Source organism: Chamaea fasciata, unplaced genomic scaffold (assembly GCF_029207755.1).
Source record: "Chamaea fasciata isolate MVZ Bird 193981 ecotype frontalis unplaced genomic scaffold, bChaFas1.0.hap1 SCAF_357, whole genome shotgun sequence".
Lineage (NCBI taxonomy): Eukaryota > Metazoa > Chordata > Aves > Passeriformes > Sylviidae > Chamaea > Chamaea fasciata.
This window is the reverse complement of record NW_027094442.1, coordinates 4,258-21,300: the sequence shown is the minus strand read 5'-3', so window position 1 is coordinate 21,300 and position 17,043 is coordinate 4,258. Positions and strand designations below refer to the sequence as shown.

The following is a 17,043-nucleotide window of genomic DNA, read 5'->3' as shown; positions in this document are numbered from 1 at the left end:
CCCCGATGTCCCGGAGTGAGGATTTGGGGGGATTTGGGGGGGTCCCCAGTGTCCCGGAGTGAGGATTTGGGGGGAGTTGGGGGGTCCCCAGTGTGCCGGAGTGAGGATTTGGGGGGGGATTTGGGGGGTCCCCAGTGTGCCGGAGTGAGGATTTGGGGGGGATTTGGGGGGGTCCCCCAATGTCCCGGAGTGAGGATTTGGAGGGGTCCCCAATGGTCCCGGAGTGAGGATTTGGGGGGGGAGTTGGGGGGTCCCCGATGTCCCGGAGTGAGGATTTGGGGGGTCCCCAATGTCCCGGAGTGAGGATTTGGGGGGAGTTGGGGGGTCCCCGATGTCCCGGAGTGAGGATTTGGGGGGATTTTGGGGGGTCCCCCAGTGTCCCGGAGTGAGGATTTGGGGGGAGTTGGGTGGGGTCCCCAGTGTGCCGGAGTGAGGATTTGGGGGGGATTTGGGGGGTCCCCAGTGTGCCGGAGTGAGGATTTGGGGGGGATTTGGGGGGGTCCCCGATGTCCCGGAGTGAGGATTTGGGGAGGATTTGGGGGGATTTGGGGTCACCCGTGGCCTGGAGTGATAGTTTTGGGGTCCCTTTGTCACCTTCGGGGTTCCCCCCATGGCCCGGAAGTGAGTTTTGGGGTGACCCCAGTTGTTTTTGGGGTTGTCACTTTTGGGGTCACCCCCGCGGGGATTTTTGGGGTGTCTGAATTGGGGGGAAGGGGAGGGGAGGGGTCAGGTTGGAACTGCCTTAATTTTATCGAAAATTTTATCGAAAATTTTATCGAAAATTTTAACGAAGGTTTGGTTTCATTTGCCCGTTCTGCAACAATAAAGCTGCTGCCTGTGCACCGAGTCTTTCTGGGGGCCCCCAAAATCTCTCCTGGACTCCCCAAAATCTCTCCTGGACTCCCCAAAATTTCTTCAGGACCCCCCAAAATCTCTCCTGGACCCCCAAAATTTCTTCAGGACCCCCCAAAATCTCTCCTGGACCCCCAAAATCTCTCCTGGACCCCCCGAAATCTCTCCTGGAGCCCCCAAAATTTCTTCAGGACCCCCCAAAATCTCTCCTGGACCCCCCAAAATTTCTTCAGGACCCCCCCAAATTTCTTCCGAACCCCTTTTTCTTTTGGCTTTTTCTTTTGGGGGGGGCCCCACAACCCTTCCGCCGCTGGGGGGGGCGCTGTCTCAGAGCTGCCGGCTCGCTCCTCCAGACCGCCAGGGGGCGCGCTGGCCGGTGCAGGGGGCGCGCTCCTCCAGGCCGCCAGGGGGCGCGCTGGCCGGTGCAGGGGGGCGCGCGCCTCCAGTCCGCCAGGGGGCGCGCTGGCCGGTGCAGGGGGCGCGCCTCCTCCAGGCCGCCAGGGGGCGCTGTGCCGCTGGGCGTGGCCCCGGCTGAGGGCGGGGCGATCCAAGATGGCGCAGGCCGTCAGCGTGGGGGAGCTGGGGCTGCCGCAGCTGGAGATGCTCAAGGGGCAGCTGGAGCAGGGTCCTGGCGGGGCGGGGCGGGGGGGGGGCTCGGGGGGCTCGGGAAGGGGGTTGGGGGAGCTCTGGGGGTCGTGGGGAGAGAGGGGGGATGTGGGGGAGAGAGTGGGTGCGGCGGGGGAGGGGATGGAGGGGGCTGCGGAGGGTCCTGAGGGGATCTCGGGGGTCTTGTGGAGGGTCCTGAGGGGATTTGGGGGGTCCTGGGAGGGTCCTGAAGGGATCTGGGGGGTCTTGGGGAGGGTCCTGAGGGGATCCCGGGGGTCTTGGGGAGGGTCCTGAGGGGGATTTGGGGGGTCTTGGGGAGGGTCCTGAGGGGATCCCGGGGGTCTTGGGGAGGGTCCTGAGGGGATTTGGGGGTCTTGGGGGGGTCCTGAGGGGATTTGGGGGTCTTGGGGAGGGTCCTGAGGGGATCCCGGGGGTCCTGGGGAGGGTCCTGAGGGGATCCCCGGGGGTCCTGGGGAGGGTCCTGAGGGGATTTTGGGGGTCTTGTGGAGGGTCCTGAGGGGATTTGGGGGGTCTTGGGGAGGGTCCTGAGGGGATCCCGGGGGTCTTGTGGAGGGTCCTGAGGGGATTTGGGGGGTCTTGGGGAGGGTCCTGAGGGGATCCCGGGGGTCTTGGGGAGGGTCCTGAGGGGATTTGGGGGTCTTGGGGAGGGTCCTGAGGGGATTTGGGGGTCTTGGGGAGGGTCCTGAGGGGATCCCGGGGGTCCTGGGGAGGGTCCTGAGGGGATCCCGGGGGTCCTGGGGAGGGTCCTGAGGGGATTTTGGGGGTCTTGGGGAGGGTCCTGAGGGGATTTTAGGGGGTCTTGGGGAGGGTTCTGAGGGGATTTGGGGGTCTTGGGGAGGGTCCTGAGGGGGTCTCTGGGGGGGAGAATTTGGGGGTCTCTGGGGGGGAATTTGGGGGTCTCTGGGAGGAGAATTTGGGGGTCTCTGGGAGGGGAATTTGGGGGTCTTTGGGGGGGGAATTTGGGGGTCTCTGGGGGGAGAATTTGGGGGTCTCTGGAGGAGAATTTGGGGGTCTCTGGAGGAGAATTTGGGGGTCTCTGGGGGGAGAATTCGGGGTCTCTGGAGGAGAATTTGGGGGTCTCTGGGAGGGGAATTTGGGGGTCTCTGGGGGGGAGAATTCGGGGGTCTCTGGGAGGGAGAATTTGGGGGTCTCTGGGGGAGATTTTGGGGGTCTCTGGAGGAGAATTTGGGGGTCTCTGGGGGGAGAATTCGGGGGTCTCTGGAGGAGAATTTGGGGGTCTCTGGGGGGGGAATTTGGGGGGTCTCTGGGGGGAGAATTTGGGGGTCTCTGGGGGGCTTTGAGTTGCCCCCACCCCCAGATTCCAGGAACCCCCTTCCCCTTTCGGGGCTCAGCCCATTTGATCCCCCCCCCTCCTCCCCAAATCCCAATCCCGGGGGGTCTCCCCTCAATCCTGGGACCCCCGAGGACCCCCCCCAAATCCTCGGGACCCCCCCAGACCCCCGAGGACCCCCCCCCAAATCCTCGGGACCCCCCGAATCCCCCCCAAAGCAGGAGGTGGAGTTCCTGTCGTCGTCCCTGGCGCAGCTCAAGGTGGTGCAGACCAAGTTCGTGGAGGCCAAGGAGTGTCTGAACGTGCTGCACAAGGGCAACGAGGGTGAGGGACCCCAAAAAACACCCCCAAATCCTGGGGGGGGTCCCCAAAAATCCGGGGGGGTCCCCAAAAATCCGAGGGCGTTCCTAAATCCGGATCTGGGCGTTTAAAATCTGGGGGGAGTCTCCGAATTTTGGGGAGCCCAAGTTTTTTTTTTTTTGGGGGGGGGGGGGGGTCCCAAATCCTCCGGGGGAGTCCCTGGGGGGGTTTTGGGGGGTCCTGGGGTTCTCCTGACCCTCCCTCCCCCCTTTTTTTTTTGCAGGAAGGATCTCCTGGTGCCTCTCACCAGCTCGGTATCCTTTTTGTGGTCCCAAAATCCCCCCGGGGGGGTCTGAGCCCCCCTAAAATCCCCCCAAAGCCATCTGGGGGTGTCTGAGCCCCCCAAAACCTTCTGGGGGGGTCTGTGCCCCCCAAAATCATTCCTGGGGGGGTCTGTGCCCCCCAAAAATCCCCCCAAAAATCCCTCTGGGGGGGTCTGTTGCCCCCTAAAATCCCCCCCAAATCCCTCCTGGGCGTGTCTGAGCCCCCCAAAAATCACCCCTGAGGGGTCTGTGCCCCCCAAAAATCTTCTCTGGGGATGTCTGAGCCCCCCAAAATCTTCCCAAATCCATCCTGGGTGGGTCTGAGCCCCCCCAAAATCCCCCCAAAACCATCTGGGGGGGGTCTGTGCTCCCCAAAATCCCCCCAAATCCCCCTGGGGGTGTCTGAGCCCCCTAAAATCCCCCCAAATCCCCCCTGGGGGTCTCTGAGCCCCCCCCCGATCCCCCCTGGGGCTGTGTGAGCCCCCCAGCCCGCCGTGCCCCCCGTTTTCCGTGACCCCCCCCACCAGATGTACGTGCCGGGGAAGCTGCAGGACACGCGCACAGGTGCTGGTGGACGTGGGCACGGGCTAACTACGTGGAGAAGGTCGGCTCGGGGGGGTTTGGGGGGGGCTCGGGGGGGGGTTTTCGGGGGCTTGGGGCCCCCCCATTCCCTCTTTTTCCCCTCCCTTTTTCCCCATTTTCCCCCGTTTTTTCCCCGTTTTTCCCCGTTTTCCCCTCCTTCCCCGGGCTGCCTTTGGCCGTTTCTCCTTTCCTCTCCTCGGTTCTCTCCGGTTTCCCCGCGTTCTCTCCCCGGTTTCCACCCTCCCCCCACCCCGTTTCTCTCCGGTTTTCCCAGTTTTTCCCTGGTTTTCCCAGTTTTTCCCTGGTTTTCCCCGTTTCTCCCCCATTCCCTATTCCCCACCCCGTTTCCCCAGATTTTCTCTGATTTTTTTCCCCGTTTGCTGCCATTGCGCCGCCTGCTCTCCCCATCCCCATCCCATTTTTCCCATTTCTCCCAGTTTTCCCCGTTCCCTACTCCTCTCCCCCCTTTTTTTCCCCTTTCCCACCAAGTTTTTCTCCTTTTTCCCACCCCGTTTTTCTTGATTTCCCCATTTCTCCCATTTTCTCTCATTTTCTCGCTCCATTTTTCTCAATTTTCCCTAATTTTCCCTTGATTTCCCTATTTTGTCCCATTTCCCCCTGATTTTCCCCATCTTTTTCCATTTCCCCCATTTTTTCCCTGGTTTTCCCCATTTTTTCTCATTTTTCCCCGTTTTTCCCCCATTTTTCCTCTGATTTTCCCCATCTTTCCCCGTTTCCCCGTTTTTTCCTTGTTTTTCCCCCGTTCTTTTCTCATTTTTCCCCATTTTCCCATTTTTCCCCTGATTTTCCCCATTTTCCCCATTTTCTCCCTGTTTTTTCCCCGTTTTTTTCCCCATTTTCCCCCTGATTTTCCCCATCTTTCCCCGTTTCCCCCATTTTTTCCCTGTTTTTCCCCAGTTTTTTCTCATTTTTCCCCGTTTTTTCCCTCATTTCCCCATCTTTCCCCACCCCCAGTCGGCCGAGGACGCCCGGGCGTTTTTCAAGCGGAAAATCGAATTCCTGACGCGGCAAATGGAGAAAATCCAACCGGCCCTGCAGGAGAAACACGCCATGAAACAGGGTGGGTGCCGAAAACTGCCCCAAAAACCCCCAAACCCGCCCCAAAAACCCCAAAACCCGCCCCAAAAACCCCAAACCCGCCCCAAAAACCCCAAACCCGCCCCAAAAACCCCAAAACCCGCCCCAAAAACCCCAAAACCCGCCCCAAAAACCCCAAACCCACCCCAAAAACCCCAAAACCCGCCCGAAAAACCCCAAACCCGCCCCAAAAACCCCAAACCCGCCCCAAAAACCCCCAAAACCCGCCCGAAAAACCCCAAACCCGCCCCAAAAACCCCAAACCCGCCCCAAAAACCCCCAAACCCGCCCCAAAAACCCCAAACCCACCCCAAAAACCCCAAAACCCGCCCGAAAAACCCCAAACCCGCCCCAAAAACCCCAAAACCCGCCCCAAAAACACCAAAACCCGCCCCAAAACCCCCAAACCCGCCCCAAAAACACCAAAACCCGCCCCAAAAACCCCAAACCCGCCCCAAAAACCCCAAAACCCGCCCCAAAAACACCAAACCCACCCCAAAAAACCCCAAAACCCGCCCCAAAAACCCCCTGGGACCCCCCAAAACCACCCCAAAAACCCCCCTCCCCATTTTTGGGGTCCCTCCCGGTTTTGGGGTCCCCCTTTCCCCCCTCCCCATTTTTGGGGTCCCCTTTTCCCCCTCCCCATTTTTGGGGTCTCCCCTTTCCCCCCTCCCCATTTTTGGGGTCCCCCCCGGTTTTGGGGTCCCACTTTTCCCCTCCCCATTTTTGGGGTCCCTTTTTCCCCCCTCCCCATTTTTGGGGACCCCCCCCGGTGTTTTTGGGGTGCCCCTGACCCCCCGTGTGCCCCCCCAGCCGTGCTGGAGATGATGACACAGAAACTGCAGCAGCTGACGGCGCCTCCGGGGGTCCCGGCGGGGGCCAAGGCCTAGCCCCCGCCCCAAAATACCCCCCGGACACCCCAAAATCCACCCCAAAATCTGCCCCAAATCCATCCTGGGATGGGGGTTTTGGGGGTGCAGCCCCCTCCCCACAATCCGCTGTGGGGTCAGGATTTGGGGTGCAGCCCCCTCCCCACAATCCGTTTTGGGGTCAGGATTTGGGGTGCAGCCCCCTCCCCACAATCCGCTGTGGGGTCAGGTTTTGGGGTGCAGCCCCCTCCCCACAATCCGGTTCTGTCCCCGTCCCCACAATAAAGGACAGTGGGCGGCTCCCCGCGGGGTCTGCGCCTTTTTTGGGGGGGTGGGAGACCCCCGGATTTGGGGTGAGGGGACCCTGGGCGGGGCTCTGGGGGACATTTGGGGATATTTGGGGACATTTGGGGACATTTAGGGACTGGCAGGGGCAGGGGGGGTCCTGGGGAGTCACTGGTGGTCCCCGGGGGTCTCTGGGGGGTCCCGGGGGGTGTTTGGGGGGTCCCGGGGGTCTCTGGGGGGTCCCGGGGGTCTCTGGGGGGTCCCCGGGGGTCTCTGGGGGTTCCCGGGGGTCTCTGGGGGGTTCCAGAGGTGTTTGGGGGGGTCCCGGGGGTCTCTGGGGGGTTCCAGAGGTGTTTGGGGGGTCCCGGGGGTCTCTGGGGGGTTCCGGAGGTGTTTGGGGGGTCCCGGGGGTCTCTGGGGGGTCCCGGGTGTCTCTGGGGGGTCCCGGGGGGTGTTTGGGGGTCCCCGGGGGTCTCTGGGGGGTCCCGGGTGTCTCTGGGGGGTCCCGGGGGGTGTTTGGGGGGTCCCGGGTGTCTCTGGGGGGTCCCGGGGGGTGTTTGGGGGGGTCCCGGGGGTCTCTGGGGGGTCCCGGGTGTCTCTGGGGGGTCCCGGGTGTCTCTGGGGGGTCCCGGGGGTCGCGGCCGGGCTGAGCCCCCCCCCCCCCCCCCGGCAGCCGCGTCCTCCCGGCAGCGGCCACGAGGTGGCGACAGCGACACGGACACGGAGGGACGGGGACGGGGGGGGACAAAGGGACACCGGGGGGGGACAGGGACAGGAAGGGGCTGAAGATGAGGATGGTGACAAGTTGGGGACAGAGCTGGTGACAAGCTGGCGACGGGGCCGGGGCCGGGGTGGTGACAAGCTGGGGACAGGGTGGGGACAGGGCCGGGGCTTGCTGTGTCCCACCAGGCGCTGCCCCACCTCAGCCCCGCCCCGGTGGCAGCAGTGTCCCCGCAGTGTCCCCAGAGTGTCCCCAAGGGGGTGGCGACATCCCCGCACAGCCGGCGGGTGTCTGTCACTGTCGCTGTCACTGTCGCTGTTCCCGCTGACAGCCAGCGCGGGCGGGGGGAGGTGACAAAGCGTGACACCGCGGGGGTGACACAAAAGCTGCGGGGACATCTCTGGTCAGCCTGGAGGTGCCACCAACCCCTTGGCTGGCTGTCCCTTGTGTCACCCCCGTGTCCCCAACAGGCTGTCCCTTGTGTCACCCCCGTGTCCCCAACAGGCTGTCCCTTGTGTCACCTGTCTGTCCTGTGTCACCTGTCTGTCCCTTGTGACACCTGTCTGTCCTGTGTGTCACCTGTCTGTCCTGTGTCACCTGTCTGTCCCTTGTGTCACCTGTCTGTCCTCTCTGGGCTGTCCCCGTGTCCCCCCCAGACTGTCCCCTGTGTCACCGCTGTGTTTTCCCCTGTCCCCTCCCCTATGTCCCCTGTGTCACCCCCCGTGCCACCCCCGTGTCACCCCCCGGCAGAGACAGACCCGCCAGCCAACCCCAGCGCCTTTTATTGGGGACAAACTGGGACAGACTGGGACAGACTGGGACAGACTGGGACGTCCCGCCCCCCTCGGGGGGTGCTGCCATGCGGGGGGGGGGGGGGGGACGGGGGGCGATGTCGCGCGTGTCGTGATCAGGGCGGGGCGGAGCCGGGGGGGGGGGGGGGGGACGGGGCTGTCACCGATGTCACCGGGGAGGGTCAGTCCGGGTAGATGATGAACCCCGAGAAGGTGCCGGGATTTGGGGGGGTTTGGGGGGTCCCGGGGGGGTTTTGGGGGGTCCCGGGGGGGTTTTGGGGGTCCCGGGGGGGTCCCGGGGGGGTCCCGGGGCTCAGTCCGGGTAGATGATGAACCCCGAGAAGGTGCCGGGTTTTGGGGGGTCCCGGGGGGGGTTTTGGGGGGTCCCGGGGCTCAGTCCGGGTAGATGATGAACCCCGAGAAGGTGCCGGGTTTTGGGGGGTCCCGGGGGGGTTTTGGGGGTCCCGGGGGGGTTTTGGGGGGTCCCGGGGGTCAGTCCGGGTAGATGATGAACCCCGAGAAGGTGCCGGGTTTTGGGGGGTCCCGGGGGGGTTTTGGGGGTCCCGGGGCTCAGTCCGGGTAGATGATGAACCCCGAGAAGGTGCCGGGTTTTGGGGGGTCCCGGGGGGGTTTTGGGGGTCCCGGGGGGGTTTTGGGGGTCCCGGGGCTCAGTCCGGGTAGATGATGAACCCCGAGAAGGTGCCGGGTTTTGGGGGGGTTTTGGGGGGGTCCCGGGGGGGTTTTGGGGGGTCCCGGGGCTCAGTCCGGGTAGATGATGAACCCCGAGAAGGTGCCGGGTTTTGGGGGGTCCCGGGGGGGTTTTGGGGGGTCCCGGGGCTCAGTCCGGGTAGATGATGAACCCCGAGAAGGTGCCGGGTTTTGGGGGGTCCCGGGGGGGTTTTGGGGGGGTCCCGGGGCTCAGTCCGGGTAGATGATGAACCCCGAGAAGGTGCCGGGTTTTGGGGGGTCCCGGGGGGGTTTTGGGGGGTCCCGGGGCTCAGTCCGGGTAGATGATGAACCCCGAGAAGGTGCCGGGTTTTGGGGGTCCCGGGGGGGTTTTGGGGGTCCCGGGGGGGTTTTGGGGGTCCCGGGGGGGTCCCGGGGCTCAGTCCGGGTAGATGATGAACCCCGAGAAGGTGCCGGGTTTTGGGGGGTCCCGGGGGGGTTTTGGGGGGTCCCGGGGCTCAGTCCGGGTAGATGATGAACCCCGAGAAGGTGCTGTATTTGTTGGTGTTCCCGCCGTGCACTTTGCCGCCGTCCAGCTTGACGAACACCTCGTCGCCCACGTCCAGGTGCAGGATGACGCTGTTGCTGGCGTAGTCGTAGTTCTGGTCGGCGTCCTGCGCGATGGCGCTGGCCCGGACCTGGCGGGGGGACACGGCTGTCACCCCCCGTGTCACCCCCCACACCGGACACCCCCCCACCTGTCACCTGGGAATGGGGGTGACATCAGCGGGACCACACCTGGCGGGGGGACACGGCTGTCACCCCCCCGTGTCACCCCCCCACACCGGGCACACCTTTACCCCCAAATTCCCATCTTTACCCCCGAATTCCCATCTCTGCCCCCCGAATTCCCATCTCTGCCCCCCGAATTCCCATCTTTACCCCCGAATTCCCATCTTTACCCCCAAATTCCCATCTTTATCCCCAAATTCCCATCTTTATCCCCAGAATTCCCGTTCTTTCCCCCGTCCCTGATTCCCCAATCCCACAATCCCATTCCCCCGTCTGATCCCACCCCAAATTCCACCCAATTCCTCCCGAATTCCCATCTTTTCCCCTCCGCCCCCCATTCCCTGATTTCCCAACCCCACATTCCTGATTTTCCCCATCCAATCCCTCCCTAAATTCCCATTTTTCCCCATCCCAGATTCCCGGGAGGGGTGGGACAGGGGCTGTGCCCCCCCCCCCGCCCCCCGCTCCCTTTGTTAGCTCATCCCGGACTTTTCCCACCCCTTTATTCCGGGAAAAACATGGAAAAATGAGGGAAAACAAGGAAAACAAACAAGGATTGATCTGGGATGGTCCCTGGGGGAGTCCCGGGCTCGGGGTCAGCAGCGAGTGATGAAATGGGGGGGGAAAAATGGGAATTGGGGAGGGAAAAAGGATCAGGGAATGGGAATTTGGGATTGGGGGTGGGAAATTAGGGATGGGGGGAGAGGAAAGGGTGGGAATTTGGGGCGGGATTCGGTGAGGAGAACGGGATTTTGGGATTGGGGAATCGGGGAGTGAGAGGAGAAAATGGGAATTTGGGATTGGGAATGGGAAGTTAGGGATGAGGGGAGGGAAGGATGGGAATTGGGGAGAGAATTGGATGAGGAAAATGGGATTGTGGGATTGAGAAGGAACAGAATCGGGGGAGGGATTGGATGGGAAAACGGGAATGGGAATACTGGGGTGGATGGAGCAGAGATGGAGGGGATTGGATGGAGAAAATGGGATGTGGGAATGGGAAATCTGGGATGTGGGAGAGGAGAGTGGGGAAATGGGAATTTGGGGGGATTGGATGGAGAAAATGGGATGTGGGAATGGGAAATCTGGGATGTGGGAGAGGAGAGTGGGGAAATGGGAATTTGGGGGGATTGGATGGAGAAAATGGGATCTGGGGATGGGGAATGGAATGGGGAGGGAAATGGGAATTTGTGGGGGGATTGATGGGATTTCAGGTGGGATTGGATGGGGGAAATGGGATTTTGGGATTGGGAAATCAGGGATGGAGGAGAGGAGAATGGGAGAAATGGGATGGGAAAAATGGGAATTTGGGGAGGGATGGGATGGGATTTGGGGTGGGATTGGATGGCGGAAATGGGATTGTGGGGGTGGGGAATGAGGGACTGGGGGAAGCAGGACGGGAATTTGGGAGGGTTTGGGGTGGGAGAAATGGGATGCGGAACTGGAGCTGGAAAATCAGGGATTGGGGGAAGCAGGACGGGAATTCGGGATTTGACGGGGAAAACGGGATGTGAGGGTTTGGGATGGAGCAGCACCGAGGGTGGGAAATCACGATCAGATCGAACCCGGATGAGAACCGAAAACCGCCCAGACCCAAACCCGGGCCAAAACAACAACAAAACCCGAGGCCGCTGAGCCGGGAGGGAAAACTCGGGAATGAAAAGCAGGGAGGGAAAACCCGGGGAGTGAAATCGCAGGGGGGAAAAACCGGAGGCCGAAATCCAGGGATGAAAACCCGGGAGTAAAAAACTCGGGATGAAAACCGAGGGATGAAAACCCGGGGATAAAAACTCGGGAGGAAAACCGGGGGAAGAAAACCCGGGGTTAAAAACTCGGGATGAAAACCAGGGGGTTGAAATGTGAGGGCTGAAAACCCGGGGATAAAAACTCGGGAGAAAAACCGGGGGATGAAAACCCGGGGTTAAAAACTCGGGATGAAAACCGGGGGTTTGAAATCCGAGGGATGAAAACCCGGGGATAAAAACTCGGAGGGAAAACCGGAGGGTTGAAATGCGAGGGGTAAAAACCCGGGGCTGCAAACGGAGGGGCTGAAATTTAGAGCTGAAAACCAGGGGCCGAAAACCCGGGCTAAAAACCGAGGGATGAAAACCGAGGGATGAAAACCGGGACTAAAAACCCGAGCTAAGAACCAGAGGCTGAAAAACCCGGGGCTGAAAACCCGGGGCTGAAAAAACCAAGGGATGAAAACCGGGGGGAGGAAATCCGAGGGGTAAAAACCCGAGGATAAAACCAAAAAAACCAAAACCCGGCTTTAAAAACCTGGAAATTTTAGAGCTAAAACCCGGGAGCTGAAAACCAGGAGATAAAACCCGGGGCTAAAAACGCGGCGGTGAAAACCTCGGGGAGCAAATCGGAGGGGTAAAAACGCGAGGTTAAAACCGCCCTCCCCGACTTTTTAAAAAACCAAAACCACCTTGAAATTGGAAGAGCTAAACCCCGGGGCTGAAAACCTTTGTGGGGGAGTGGATTTTTCCCCCCTTTTACCTGCCCGTTCTTCATGAGGTCTGCCCACATGCTGGTGCCGTCTCCGCCGCGCATCAGGACGTGGTAGGTGAAGAAATAAATGCCGGGCAGCGGGCAGGTGAATTTACCGCTCGAGGGCTCGTAGTAGTTGCCCACGTTGGTCACCACGTCGTCGAACCTGAGCACCTCGTAACCTTCGTGCGGTTTCCTCAGGCCGGCGTAAAAAGCGATTTTCGGGCTGTAAAAGGACGGGATGTACCCGCCGGGTCCCGGTCCCGGCGGGCCGGGCGGACCGGGCCGACCCGCTTCTCCCGGTGGTCCCCGCGGTCCCGGGGGTCCCGGCGGGCCGCGGAGGCCGGTTCTCCCTTTCCGTCCCGGTTCTCCTTTGGGCGCGAAGGGCGGCGGCGACGGCGGCGGCAGCTCGGGGTAAGGCTCGCAGACCATGCGGCAGCTGCCCAACATCTGGTAGGGGTTGTTGGGGGCCGTCCCCCCCCTGGAGCCGTGGACCAGCAGGGGGATGGCCACCAGCAGCAGCAGCAGCATGGCCACGCCGAGGGCCACCCCGGCCACCCGCCGCCGCCGCCGCCGCCGCTGCAGCCGCGACGCGGCCACCGCCAGCGGGTCCTGGTCGCCCTTGGGAGCGATGGTGGCCCCGGGAGGGGGGACGCGGGGAGGGAGGGGACGGGGATGGGGCTGGGATGGGGACACGGGCTGGAAATGGGGCTGCGATGGGGACGGGCGACAGGGGACGGGGCGGGAAATGGGGACAGGGATGGGGACACAGGGGCGGGAAATGGGGCTGGGATGGGATTGGGGTCAGGGATGAGGAGAGAGATGGGGCTGGGATGGGGACACAGGGGCGGGAAATGGGGCTGGGATGGGAATGGGGTCAGGGATGAGGAGAGGGATGGGACAGGGATGGGGACAGGGATGGGGGCACGGGGACAGGGATGTGGCTGGGAATGGGGATGGGGCTGGGGACACAAATGGGGACAGGGATGGGGACAGGGATGGGGATACAGGGAGAGGGATGTGGCTGGGAATAGGGATGGGGCTGGGGACACAAATGGGGACGGGGATGGGGACAGGGACAGCGGCTGCAGCCGCGGGTGGAGCCGGCGGGGAAACCCAGAGAGGGGACGGGGCCGAGGATGGGATTGGGAGCGGGGCCGGGAACGGGAACGGGGCCGAGGCCGGAGGAGAAGCTGCGGGTGGAGCCGGGGATGGGACCCACAGCAGAGACGGGGCAGGAATGGGATCGGGAGCCGGGAATGGGATCGGGGACGGGGATGGGATCAGGGGCCGGGAATGGGATCGGAGCCGGGAATGGGATCAGGGGCCGGGAATGGGATCGGGGGCCGGGGATGGGATCGGGAACGGGAATGGGATCGGGAACTGGGAATGGGATCGGGAGCCGGGAATGGGATCAGGGGCCGGGAATGGGATCGGGGGCCGGGGATGGGATCGGGAGCCGGGAATGGGATCGGGGCCGGGAATGGGATCGGGGGCCGGGAATGGGATCGGGGCCGGGGATGGGATCGGGAGCCGGGGATGGGATCGGGAACTGGGAATGGGATCGGGGGCCGGGGATGGGATCAGAGGCCGGGAATGGGATCAGAGGCCGGGAATGGGATCGGGGCCGGGGGTGGGATCGGGCCCGGGGATGGGATGAGGAACGGGTTCAGGAGCCGGTCTGTGGCCGGGGGTGGGCTGGGAGCGGCCCCGGAGCCGCGGGCGGAGCCGGCGGCGGGGCCGGGAGCGCGGCGGGGCTGTGGCCGGGGACGGGACCGGCGGCGGGGCCGGGAGCGGTACCGGAACCGGAGCCGATGGTGCCGAGGGGCCGGAGCCGGGGTACCGGAGCCGAGGAACCGGAGCCCGGAGCGCGGCCGGACGCGGAGTCAGAGCGGAGCTCCCGCAGCACCAGGACCGGAGCCGGGGCGGGAGCGGGTGATGTAACCGGCGCCGGGATGGAGCCGCCGGGGCCCCGCCGCCGGAACCGGGACCGAACCGGACTGGAGCCGGGACCGGAGCAGGGATGGAACCGGGACCGGAGCCGGGATGGAACCGGGACCGGAGCCGGGATGGAACCGGGACTGGAGCCGGGATGGAGCCGCCACTGGAGCCGGGATGAAAACGAGATGGAAGCGCGACCGGAGCCGGGATGGAGCCGCCACTGGAGCCGGGATGGAACCGGGACGGAACCGGGACGGAGCCGCGGTGGCCCCGACGCGCGAGGCAACTTCTCCCCAAGTTCCCTGAGAGCGACAGGTGGGGATTGTCCCCTCGGGATTGTCCCCGGGATTGTTCCCCCGGGATTATCCCCGCTCTGTCTCCCCGGGATTGTCCCCTCGGGTTTGTCCCCCCCGGGATTGTCCCCCCCGGGATTGTCCCCGCCCTGTCCCCCCCGGGATTTTCTCCGGGATTTTCCCACCGGAATTATCCCGGGATTGTCCCCCCGCGGATCTCCCGGTCCCCCCGCAGTCCGGATCCCCCCGGTGCCGGTCCCGGATCCCCCCGGAGCCCCCGGTGTCGGTACCTGCGGCCCCCGGTGCCGGTTCCGGTGTCCGCAGCCCGGCCCGCTCCGCCCGCCCCGCTCCGCCCGACCCGCACCGGGCACGGCGGGGGCGGGGAGGGGCCGGCGGCGGGGGGGGCACCGGGCGGGTGTGCAAAGCCCGGGGGTGTGCAAGGCCCCGCTGAGAGGGCGGGTGTGCAAAGCCCGGGGGTGTGCAAAGCCCGGGGGTGTGCAAAGCCCGGGGGTGTGCAAGGCCCCGCTGAGAGGGCGGGTGTGCAAGGCCCGGGGGTGTGCAAAGCCCGGGGGTGTGCAAAGCCCGGGGGTGTGCAAGGGCCCGCTGAGAGGGCGGGTGTGCAATGGGACACTGGGGGTCTGCGAGGGGCTGGGGGTGTGCAAGAGGGGGGTGAGTGTGCGAGGGGCGGCGGGGGTGGGCCTTGGGGGGTCTTTGGGGCGCCCTCCCCGGGGGCTCTGGGGTCCCTTCAGCGCCGCACGGGGGGCTCGGCCCCCCGCACCCCCCGTGCCCCGGGGCTCCCACATGGACCGGGGGGGCGGGGGGCTTTGCACACGCGTGTGTGGGGTGCAGGCGTGTCCGTGTGTGGGGCCTGCTCGTGTCCGCGCAGGGCTGCGGGGCCGGGGATGTGCACGGCTCGTGTGCAGGGCTGTGAGTGTGAGGTCTGTGTGAGCGAGCTCTGTGAGTGTGAGCTCTGTGCGTGAGTGTGAGCTCTGTGTGTGAGTGTGAGCTCTGTGTGTGCGTGTGAGCTCTGTGTGTGAGTGTGAGCTCTGTGAGTGTGAGCTCTGTGTGTGCATGTGAGCTCTGTGAGTGTGAGCTCTGTGAGTGTGAGCTCTTTGAGTGTGAGCTCTGTGCGTGAGTGTGAGCTCTGTGCGTGAGTGTGAGCTCTGTGCGTGAGTGTGAGCTCTGTGTGTGTGAGCTCTGTGTGCATGTGTGAGCTCTGTGTGTGAGTGTGAGCTCTGTGTGTGAGTGTGAACTCTGAGTGCGTGTGTGAGCTCTGTGAGTGTGAGCTCTGTGAGTGAGTGTGAGCTCTGTGCGTGAGTGTGAGCTCTGTGTGTGCGTGTGAGCTCTGTGAGTGTGAGCTCTGTGAGTGTGAGCTCTGTGCGTGAGTGTGAGCTCTGTGTGTGAGTGTGAGCTCTGTGAGTGTGAGCTCTGTGTGTGAGTGTGAGCTCTGTGTGTGAGTGTGGGCTCTGAGTGTGAGTGTGAGCTCTGTGAGTGTGAGCTCTGTGAGTGTGAGCTCTGTGCGTGAGTGTGGGCTCTGAGTGTGAGTGTGAGCTCTGTGAGTGTGAGCTCTGTGAGTGTGAGCTCTGTGCGTGAGTGTGGGCTCTGAGTGTGAGTGTGGGCTCTGTGTGTGCATGTGAGCTCTGTGAGTGTGAGCTCTGTGCGTGAGTGTGGGCTCTGAGTGTGAGTGTGAGCTCTGTGAGTGTGAGCTCTGTGAGTGTGAGCTCTGTGCGTGAGTGTGGGCTCTGAGTGTGAGTGTGGGCTCTGTGTGTGCATGTGAGCTCTGTGAGTGTGAGCTCTGTGCGTGAGTGTGGGCTCTGAGTGTGAGTGTGAGCTCTGTGAGTGTGAGCTCTGTGAGTGTGAGCTCTGTGAGTGTGAGCTCTGTGCGTGAGTGTGAGCTCTGTGTGTGCGTGTGAGCTCTGTGTGCATGTGTGAGCTCTGTGTGTGAGTGTGAGCTCTGTGCGTGAGTGTGAGCTCTGTGTGTGCGTGTGAGCTCTGTGTGCATGTGTGAGCTCTGTGTGTGAGTGTGAACTCTGAGTGCGTGTGTGAGCTCTGTGAGTGTGAGCTCTGTGTGTGAGTGTGAGCTCACACCGCACGTGTGTGCATCCTTTGTGAGCTCTGTGCGTGTGGGCTCTGTGCGTGAGTGTGAGCTCTGTGTGTGAGTGTGAGCTCTGTGCGTGTGAGCTCTGTGAGTGTGTGTGAGCTCAGGCCGTGCGTGTGCATCCTGTGTGAGCGCTGTGTGTGAGTGTGAGCCCAGGCCATGTGTGTGCGTGCCGTGTGTGAGCTCTGTGTGTGCGTGTGAGCTCTGTGAGTGTGAGCTCCGTGCGCGTGTGTGCATCCCCTGTGTGTGTGTAAACTCTGTGCGCGTGTGTGAGCTCAGGCCGTGCGTGTGCATCCTGTGTGAGCTCTGTGAGTGTGAGCCCAGGCCACGTGTGCACGCCGTGTGTGAGTTCTGTGTGTGTGTGTGTGTGATCTCAGGCCGTGCGTGCACCCCGTGTGTGCGTGTGTGTGTGCAATCGTGTGTGTGAGTGTGCAATCTCTGAGTACCCGAGCGCTGGTGCTCAGCACACGCGTGTGCACTGCGTGTGTGCACTGGGTGCGTGAGCTCTGTGCACGCGCCTCATCCCGCGGGAGCGTGCAACCTCTGTGTGAGCGCGAGCTCCGTGCACACGTGTGAGCCCGGGCCACGCGTGTACATCCCGTGTGTGAGCTGCGTGTGAGTGTGAGCCCTGTTTGCGTCCCACGTGTGAGTGTGAGTGTGAGCTCTGTGTGTGAGTGTGAGCTCCGTGTGCGCGTTTCCCGCGTTTCCCGCGCACTCCCCTGTGGATTTTTGTGCTTTTCCCCGCCGTTCCTGAGGGATTTTGAACACATTTTCTCTTTTCCGCGCGGTTTTTTGCACGTTTTCCGGATTTTCCGCGCGGTTTTTGCACGTTTTCCCGGATTTTCCACGCGGTTTTTTGCACGTTTTCCAGATTTTCCACGCGGTTTTTGCACATTTTCCAGATTTTCCATGCGGTTTTTTGCACGTTTTCCAGATTTTCCGCGCGGTTTTTTGCACGTTTTCCAGATTTTCCACGCGGTTTTTGCACATTTTCCAGATTTTCCATGCGGTTTTTTGCACG

The 17,043-nt window shown here is 63.0% G+C and overlaps 2 protein-coding genes across 2 annotated transcripts; one reads left to right on the top strand and one right to left on the bottom strand.

Annotated features, from left to right (window-relative positions):
• The first annotated feature begins 1,382 nt into the window (after window positions 1–1,382).
• PFDN5 (prefoldin subunit 5) lies at window positions 1,383–6,244 on the top strand. The gene is given in 8 exon segments (XM_066208582.1): window positions 1,383–1,477; window positions 2,993–3,095; window positions 3,354–3,384; window positions 3,921–3,956; window positions 3,958–3,981; window positions 3,983–3,997; window positions 4,951–5,056; window positions 5,887–6,244. Coding segments are annotated over 8 exon segments (465 nt in total). The 5' UTR covers window positions 1,383–1,404; the 3' UTR covers window positions 5,964–6,244.
• Window positions 6,245–8,923: 2,679 nt separating this feature from the next.
• C1QL4 (complement C1q like 4) lies at window positions 8,924–12,224 on the bottom strand. Its single transcript, XM_066208583.1, has 2 exons — window positions 11,700–12,224; window positions 8,924–9,103 (listed from the first exon to the last, which is right to left on the bottom strand). The coding sequence occupies exons 1-2, from the start codon at window positions 12,219–12,221 to the stop codon at window positions 8,924–8,926; spliced, it is 702 nt and encodes a 233-aa protein (XP_066064680.1). The 5' UTR covers window positions 12,222–12,224.
• Window positions 12,225–17,043: the final 4,819 nt, after the last annotated feature.